The 9,438-nt window shown below is 52.9% G+C and overlaps 1 protein-coding gene across 1 annotated transcript in view; it reads left to right on the top strand.

Annotated features, from left to right (window-relative positions):
* Nucleotides 1-735: 735 nt before the first annotated feature.
* The window catches only part of BRD1 (bromodomain containing 1), a 57,861-nt gene continuing 49,158 nt past the window's right edge, over nucleotides 736-9,438 (top strand). Inside the window, 2 exon segments of the mRNA XM_003770771.4 lie at nucleotides 736-3,138; nucleotides 3,141-3,624. Of these exon segments, the coding sequence (XP_003770819.2) occupies nucleotides 2,304-3,138; nucleotides 3,141-3,624 (1,319 nt within the window). The 5' untranslated portion in view covers nucleotides 736-2,303.

Raw genomic sequence — 9,438 nt, 5'->3', positions numbered from 1 at the left:
GGGCGCGTGGGGGTGTCCGGGCGGGGGGTCCGAGCGGGCCGGGGGGGGCCGCCATTGTTTGTTTCCGGGGGGGAGGAGGCAGGGGTGAAGGCGAGGGGGGGGAGGGGCAGCCGGGGGAGCGGGGAGGGGAGGGGAGGAGGAGGGCCGGGCCCGGCCGGGCCCGGTTTCGGTGGGAGGGGGGAGGGGCCGGGGGGGCCCCACGAGGGGGTGGTGAGGAGGCCCCGCCGGCCGTGGGGGAGGCCCGGGGGGGTGGCCCGGGGCCCGGGGCCCGCCGGGCCCGCGGTCCCCGGGTCCGGGTTGGGCCCAGGCCGCCCCGGGTTCCCGGAGCCCGGGAGGTGGGTGAGTCCCGGGGAGGTGGGAGGGCGGGCGGGGGGGGGGGGCGGGCCCGGGGGTTTGTCCGGCCCGGCCCGGGCTGTCCGGCCCGGCGGCCCCGAGAGCAGGGGCGTTGGTGGGGGGGGGCCGGGGGCCGTCCGAGTGGCGGCCCGTGGTTGATGGGGGGGGGGCCTGGGCCCCCGCCCGCCCGGTGCGGCCAGGTGGGGGGGTGGGGGGAGGGGCGGGGCCGGGTGTGCCGCCCGGAGGGAGGATGGACAGCGCCGCGATGTGGGGCCGGCCTGTCCGGGCCGGGGTTTCGGGGGCTGGCCGGAGTTGGGGTCCCCTCCCCGGGGTGTCAGGTCCCCGAGCCGTCTCCCTCCCCGGGGGTGGGTTTTCGGCCGGGCCGGCCCGGGGCCCCCACCCCCCCCTCCTGCCTGGCGGGTCCGCGAGGCCCCGGGGTTCTTACGGCCCGGTTGTGTTTGGGAAGTAGTCAGGAAGCCCCCAAAACCGAACAGAGGCGGCCAGCGGAGGGGGGCTGTCTGCAGGAGGAAGGGGCGAGGCGCCGGGACAGTCTTGGCCAGCCCAAGCCGGGGGAGGCTTCCTTTCGGCGTCTGACAGCCTTGGGGCGGGCTGGGGGGCCTGAGGCCGGCCCTGGAGGGGCTGCTTCGGAGCCTTTCAGAAAGGAGGGCAAGGACTTCGTCAGGCCCTTTTCTCCCGGGCCTCCCGCGCCGATTTAGCGCTGCGCATTCGGACGCTTCACCTGCTGGCCAGCGGTGGGCTCCTCCCTGGGACCTCTGGTAGACTCTTGGTCCGAGATCGCCGGGGTGGGCTAAGAGGGGAGCATGGACGCGGCAGGGAGACGCTTGCTCTAGTTAAGTTCATTTGCCTTGGCCTCCCACCTGACTGAGCTGGGCAGGTCCTCCTAGTTGCTTCCTTGTTAATAGAACCGGAAAAGCACTTGCCCTGAGACAGTCATTAATTGTGATTAGAATGATAATGTGGCAGCAGGAACTAAAGCCCCCTCCCAAGTTCAGTTGCTCGGTCTGTCTTTTCCCCCCACCCCCTGTCCCAGGATTCAATACTATCGGTCCCATGGAATCAGCTTAAGAGGGGACCCACCCCCTACTTTATCTCCTGTGGGCTGTCTGTCCTTTAAAACTAATTCAAATCGGGTCAGATGTCCTTTATAAGGCTTGGGTGATATGGATAAAGCTTTTGGCACCATCTTTCAGAAAATGGGAAAGATATTTATCGTGTTCTTGTTGGTGGATGAAAACATTTCCCTATGTAGAAGAGCATTTGAAACCATTAATGTTTGTATAGGTTTAAAAACCAGCGAGTTTAACTTGTAGAGCCAACTGCCATTATTGTTTGTGGCCCTAAAGAACTTCCTTCTACTTGAACTTCTCTCTCTCACACTTCTGTGACTAACTTTCTTACCATTGTTTATTAAAGCCCTTTATATTTGATTACATACCTTCCTCCCTAAAGTCTTCTGCTTTTGCCTCTTTGCTTGTTGCCCTCAGCAACGCCCAAATCCCATCTCTGGAGGAGGAGAGGACACTGGGTCCTGGGGGGTAATTTGAGACTTGATCTGAGATGAATGAATTTGCAAAACCTCTGTTTCTCAGGCGGGGTCAGGAATAAGCCTTTGTATAGTGCCTACCATATGCTAAGCAAACAATCAGTTGGCACAGAGGTTGCTGCTGTTATTGCTGGTATTCCCATTTTCCAGGTGAGGGACTCTGGCAAGCCGGTTCTATGATTTGCCCACACAGACAGTAAGCGTCTTGGGCAGTATTTGAACTCACACAGTCCTGACTTTGCATTTCAGCTGCTGACTGTCTCAGCCCTAAGCTATCTTAGAATGCTCAAGGCCCTTTCAGCATCTGTCTGGTTTGGACTTGGCTGGGCTGCCTCTGCCCGATTTTTTTTGAGGTACGAAAGTATTGACTCAACCTTTGCTTGTCATTTTAGGTAATCATTGCCAAATGAGGAGGAAAGGACGATGCCATCGAGTATCTACAACCAGGCCCTCTTCTTCCCCGTGCAGTATTAAGCACTCCCCTACTCGAGAGACCCTGACGTATGCCCAAGCTCAGAGAATGGTTGAGATAGAGATCGAAGGCCGCTTGCACAGGATCAGTATTTTTGACCCCTTGGAGATCATCCTAGAAGATGACCTCACAGCTCAAGAGCTGAGCGAATGTAACAGCAATAAAGAGAACAGCGAGAGACCTCCGGTCTGTCTGCGAACGAAGCGGCACAAGAACAACAAGGTGAAGAAGAAGAATGATGCCCTTCCCGGTGCCCACGGTGCCCCTGCCGCTGCCAGCCCCCTTCCTGAGCCCCGGGTGCGGATTGTCGAGTACAGTCCGCCCTCGGCGCCCAGGCGGCCTCCGGTCTACTACAAGTTCATTGAGAAGTCAGCCGAGGAGCTGGATCACGAGGTGGAGTATGACATGGATGAGGAAGACTACGCCTGGCTAGAAATCATGAACGAAAGGCGGAAGGCCGATGGCGTGTCCGTGGTGTCCCAGAACATGTTTGAGTTCCTGATGGACCGTTTTGAGAAGGAGTCCTACTGTGAGAATCAGAAGCAGGGCGACCCTCAGTCTCTGATCGACGGGATGCGTTTTGGCATCGCGGATGGGGATGCCAAAATAGCAACTCTTCTCTTCGGACCTTGCAATTTAGCGTTCCCAGGGTGTTAGGGGTGCCCACATCCCGAGGGGGGTTCTGCGGACCTTGCAGGGCCCCCGGCGTCGACTGCGGTGTGCCCCAACAAGGGGTGCCTTAAAAAACGGGGATGACGCTGGGGCCGGGTTCCCTGTGGATTCCCGAGGTGGGGTTCGCCAACACGGTTTTCATTGAGCCCATCGACGGGGTGCGAAACATCCCCCCAGCCCGGTGGAAGCTCACATGCTACCTCTGCAAACAGAAGGGGGTTGGTGCCTGTATCCAGTGCCACAAAGCCAACTGCTACACAGCATTCCACGTGACCTGTGCCCAGAAGGCCGGCCTCTACATGAAAATGGAGCCTGTGAAGGAGGTGACGGGCAGCGGCACCACCTTCTCTGTCAAAAAGACTGCCTACTGTGATGCGCACACACCCCCAGGTTGCATCCGCAGGCCCCTCAATATTTATGGGGATGTCGAGATGAAAAATGGGGTTTGCCGGAAGGAGGGAGCCGTCAAAACTGTTAGGTCGACCTCCAAAGTCAGGAAGAAAACAAAAAAGGCCAAGAAAACCCTGGCTGAGCCCTGTACAGTTATGCCCACGGTGTCCGCTCCTTATATTCCCCCTCAGAGGTAAGCCGGCCCGAGGCCTCCAGCAGGAGCCACCCCAGAGGCATCTGGGGCAGTGGGGTCCTTGGAATGGGAAGGGAGCGGGTGGTTTGGGGGTTGGGGGAAGGAGCCAGCGGAAAAAGCTTTCCCATGTTGATTCCAGTAGTTCAAAGCAAAATCCCCCTTTTTTCCTGGTAGTATTTCATGCCACCAAGTTCTGTTAGTGCCAAGTCATGTATAGAGTCCAGACTTGGACCTGGAAGGGAGCTTGGAGGATTTAAGCTGGAGCAGCAGAAATGGGGGTCTCAGGTCCGGGGACTTGTTCCAAGTGCACAACTAGTGATTGGCGGAATCAGGCTTCCAGTTGTTCTGATGACTGGTGTCATTGTCACAGTTGGAACCGCTGCAGACCCACATGCAGGGCCCTGGTTCAGAGAGTGTTGGCTGATCTTCCACATACGCAGCCCATTTTATGTACTAATTACATTTGTGCCCATTTAATTAAGGTGACTGACATTAATTAGCCCCCCTCCCCCTGTTGTTTTCTTGATGGGACCGAGGCTCCTGCCTGCCTTGTCCTTTGTCTCCAGTCATGCCCTTTCTCATACGGTAAGTGACATGACACTAATAGCCTTTCTAATGGCATGTCATTGGAAAGGAGGGCTTATCCAGCACTGTGCTGACTCTGAACCTGCACCGGTTCCCAGGACTTGACAATAATTAAGCAATAAAGGATAGTGGAATGGGAGTCTTTATCACTTTCTGTCACTGGCTCTTCATGTTACCCCAATAAAAAACGTGAATGGCCTTTTGGGGCGTGAGGGAAATTGATGAATTGGAGAATAACTTTGAAAATTCATTGATTTTTTTTTTTTTTTTTTTTTTTTTTTTCTTTTAAGAAATTGTCAGTATTTGCAAAAGATCGCTTGATAGTGGTTTCTTAAATTCATTGCTATTTGTGTTCTCAAATGTACTGAAATGTATTCCGAATTTAGCTCTGAACAAACGAGTTGAAACTTTCAGGTGTTTGTTGAGATGGGGCTACCTGGGTACGGAGGTGAAATAGCCCTTTAAGTTTTAGCAAAAAAGCTGGACTGCTTACTTCCTATTAAGAATGAGGGGGGGAAGTGACTGGAAAAGGTTCCAAAGGGGATTGACAAGTGCAGGTTGATGGGCTTTTTAAGCAAACTGGAGGTGCTGTTTGAAAAAATAACTTGGTTTAATTAAAATTCTAGGGATTGCTTCATGGGAAATGTTATATTGAAATGATCTGAAAAGCTGAAATTGCCTTTGCATGCAGGGTTGGAGGCTTGGGCTTCTTCCCAGCCAGCTTTTTGATATTACTGGCATCAAGTTGGATTAAGTTAGTGTGGAGAAGAAGGGAAGGTGTTGGGACTCGGTTCATTTCTTGTGAGAATCTGATTTGCCTCAGTTTCCTCATCTGTAAAGTGGTGATTTGTTTCATGTGAAGTTTGTAAAGTGGTTTGCAGGAGCACTATTGCAGAAGTACCAGAAATTTTAAATTAAACATTAGCTATTTAAACTTCTTAGATTATACATGCTAAACATAGTAAATCTTCTTTTTGATTGTTTAGGTTACTTTTAGCAATAAAGAATTTTAAGATTAAAACAAGGAGACAATGGAAACATTTGAAATGAGGAAAAGAATGGCCAAAAAACCTGGGGGAGACCACAAAAGACATCCAGGTTCCCCTCACCCACTCACACACTTTTTAGGAAGTAATCTGAAAGGGAAGGAATCTGTGTGACTGACCTGAGTGTTGGAGGAGGGAACCCAGGAGCCAGAGGTGGTGAGGGAAAGCATCCCAGAGCTGGGGAGACTGGAGCTAGCTGCATCCTTGGAACTGGGCATTATTAGAAGGCTGGAATGGGCTGAAGGAACCAGGCTGTGAAAAGCTTGGAGTGACCAAGAGGAGGTGCTTCTATAGGGCAGACACAGGGTCTGACCTTGGCTGCTGAGTGTAAACTGGGTTCCAGAGAAAGCACTTAGAACTTTATTGCTGTAGCCCAGGTTGGAGGTGAAGGGTGGGCGCCGCTTGGGAGGAGAGAAGGACCTGAGTGGGAGAGGGGTCCTGTAGTGGCTTGGCTGGGGGGAGGTGAGTTACTAGGAGTTTAAGTTACAGAATTTGTGGATTTAGAGGAAGCTGATGACCGGCCTGGACTTCGACTGGGAGGCGAGTTTCTGGGAAAGATGATGGCAACTGTTGGATATGTTTTAGAAGCTGAAGGGCCATTCAGCTTGAGATGTACAGGAGACATTTGCGTGATTTTAGTTCCGAGGTACTGAGGAACCTGAAGAGATCACCTGGTGATTGGCCTTGGGGATTCTTAAGCTTAGGAGGGTGAGGGCCTGGAGGGAAGGAGGTTTAGATTTTGGAAGGGTGGGAGCGAGCATTGTCTAAGAAAACTTAGAATTGAATAGAGAGGGCTGTGATGGGCCCCTGAGGACTTCCCCCAAGGTCCTGAAGGGGGTGCTTGAGAGCCCTTAGGAGATCCCCATCCCTCTGGAAGAACTGTTTCTTCCCATGAAAGCTTGATGACTGAGGATTTTTAGAAGGAAAAGAAGTGTTAGTGGGGGTACTTGTAGTTGATGGTTTTCTTCCCTTTAGCTGTGGAGGGGGGAAGAATTGGTTATCCTAATAGCTGTTGGACTACACTTTAGGTTTTGCCTTGTGATTTACATTTCTTTTGAGCCTCTGCATTTAATTGACAAAGAGATTGAGGCAGCCTGAAGGGAAAGGACTTGTCCAGGATCATCCATCTGGGACATTTCTGTGATTGCATTTGAATTGCTGATTCCAGGCCCAAAGGCCCATCTTATTTATGTCTCAGACCTTCCCCTGCCCAAAGAGAGGGGATGATAGCTAGAGCTATCCAGAAGTCACAGAGGGTGGCTGGACAAGCAGACAGATGAACATGGAGAGAGGGTGTGCTGGGCTGAGACCTGAAGGAAAACCTAGTCCAGAACAGCGGCTGAGATTTGTCTGTGACCTCCTGCAATATGGGGTTTATAAGGAGATGGTCTAGGCTGGGTCTTGGTCAGAGAGGAGGAAAGTGCTGATGGAGGCTGCAGGTTAGGCAGGTAGGAGAGGCTAGAGGCATCTTGGATGTCCTGGACAAGGCCCTGGGGGCGGCAGATGGAAGGGACGCTGGCCAGAGGCAGCCTGGTAATGAAGATCTTGGGGCAGGACCCACCTGGCGGATGAACGAGGAGAAGGGTGGAAACCGAGACCGAAAATGGGACTGACTTGCCAGGGCCAGATTAAGCCAGAGAGCTTTGGAGACTGAGGTACTTGAGATCTCTGGCAGCCCTTAAGATGCTAAAGATCTTCTGTCTAATCCCAGCAGCCTTTGGGCCTTGCCAAGGAGGCAGGAATGTTGTTTAGTCTGAACTAAGAAAGACTTAATGGGGATGTGGTCGCTGTAGTCAGAAGTCTGGAGGACCCTTAGGTGGAAGGGGATTGGGAGGATTTTGTTTCCTCTCCTTGGACTAAGGTTGGTAAGGGAGCTATCCATGAATATGGGCTGATTTTGGAGGTAGTGGAAGGACTGCTTTCCTGACAAGCTGTCAAGGATGTTGTAGGCAGGGTTCTGCATTCAGGGACAGCTTCTGAGTTAACCTTGTTTTAATTAGTCAACTGTCAGGAAACCTTTTTTAAGCACCTATTGTGTGCATGATAATGTGCTAAGCGCTGAGGATGGAAAGAAAGGCAAAAGACTTTGCTTGAGGAATTCACTATTCTATGATGAAGACCACAGAAGAAATAGGAAAGCAATCCGCAGGTACTGCCATTAAGGGGATCAGGGAAAGGCTTCCTACAGAAGGTGGGATCTTGGCCCTCGCTGGGTGGCAGCGCTTTCAGGGCCTGGAATTGGAGGAGGAGGAGGAGGTCTGAGGTTGAGGATCCGAGGAGAAGGTGTGGGGTCTCTGCGGAAGTGGGCATGCTTGTTCCAGGGGCTTCTCTGAGGAAAGCCCCGTCCCTGGGCTGTGAGCCGCCATCACCAACGCGGGTCCACATGGACATTTCTCACGGCCCTTGGTCCGGGAGATGTTCCGTCCTTGACCATTAATAGAAAGCCTTTTCCGAGCTGCTGCTGATGGACAGGCCGAGAGACAGAATATGGGATGATGACCCTGAGGTTCTGTGAGTGTTTCGATCTCTAGGTGCTTTGTCTTTGTCTTTTTTTGATTGGGAGGAACAGGTGGTTTATTGCCCCAAGCTAAGGTTTCCCTTGTTGGTGTGGCTGGTTGTAGGCCCAGGTTCCGGGCCCCAACAGGCCCCAGCACGGGCCTCCAGGAGGTGCTGAGGCTCAGTAGCCTGCATGGGGCCAGGCATCTGGCCCTTGTGTTGTGGGATTTTTGCTTTGGAGGTAGTTAGGGGGACTCTGCTTTGGGATGGATTTGGGGCATGCTCTGAGGTGGGGCTCAGGCCCTGGAGATTGCCTGGCTGTCCCTGGCCCCGAGTGCCGCCCAGGCCCCGATGACCGAGAGTCACCTCTGTCATCGTCCATCTCTCTCAGGACATACTATCAGATGTGGTGGTTTTTCTGGGATTGGAAGGGATGGGCATCACCTGCTGCTTGTCAGGAGAGACAAGTTCCACCAGGGTTGGTGCATTTGGGGAGAATGGGGAAGGAAGACCCAAAGCCGGGCCCGGGGAGTGATTGCCTTAGCCCAGCCTTCTCTGGGCTCTGCAGGCAGCAGGCGTGTTCGCCTCTAATTGACCCCCATCCGTTCCCAGCCTTTGATCCTCCCTGCCGCTGCCTTCCTTCAGCCCCTACCCCTCCATGCTGCTTCTGAAGGGGACATGGAAAGCGTTGTGGGATGGGCAGGAGGAATGAGCTGTGGGGGTGAATGAAAAGGGGGGAGCATGAGCTGAGAACCGGGGCCTTCCCAGGGGAGACAGAGGGAAAGACTGTTTGTTCCAGGCCTGACGTCATGTGCTCTGGGTATCAGGCGCAGACGTCCTTTGTCAAGATTACCGGAGCATCTGCCTTTTCATGTAGCAAATGAGATGGGGAGCCAGGGCCCTCCACGACTCTGGGTGTCAGATGACAGCCGTGTAAAGGGAAGGTGTCCTTAGCGCCACGGGAAGTGCTGCCCAGTGGGGCCTACTGCTCACACTGCCTTCTGCTTGGTGTCAGAGCAGCGAGCAGCAGAGGGTGATTTTCTGAAATGATGACTGCAGATACGAAGGAGCTGTTTTCTTATCCCATTGGTCCTTCAGATAGGGCTTTACAAATAAGGAACTGTTGGCTTTTTAACACCACAATCGGTCACGACAATTGATGCAAAAACATTGACATTTTTACTCGGAAACAAAAATGACCATCCTGCTTTATGGATAAAATGCACCGGGTCAATGATGCTTCTTGATGAATTTGATCAAGATAAAATTCTGGGATGTGTAGTGTAATATCTACAGGGAGAGAGCTTGATTTTTCAGACAGGTGAGGTTCCAAAGTTGCCTTGCAATTCTTTTTCAAACTTGGAAACCATTTTCCCCATGGAGACATTGTTATAAATGGTGATTATATATTTTTTCTGTCTCTTTCTTGTGTGCGGAGTGTGAGAATTTCTTGTGAGAATCTGCTTCCATGGGAGTGTGAGTTCCTTTTAGGTAGACAGTATCCTTGCTACCTTTAGCTTGCCTGTGGGTAGCATAGTGTCCTGCACGTGGTAAGTGCTTAATCAGTAACTCGTGGCTAGATTCATACGGCAGCCCATCAGAGCCTCCAGATTGCTTCCTTAGTGTAGCCAAGAGATGGTGAGTGGGTGGTCCTACAAAGGGGCTGGAAGAGAGGAGGATAAAAGTG

This window comes from Sarcophilus harrisii, chromosome 5 (assembly GCF_902635505.1).
Source record: "Sarcophilus harrisii chromosome 5, mSarHar1.11, whole genome shotgun sequence".
Lineage (NCBI taxonomy): Eukaryota > Metazoa > Chordata > Mammalia > Dasyuromorphia > Dasyuridae > Sarcophilus > Sarcophilus harrisii.
The sequence above is the reverse complement of the archived record's forward strand: the minus strand, read 5'-3'. Positions and strand labels throughout refer to the sequence as shown.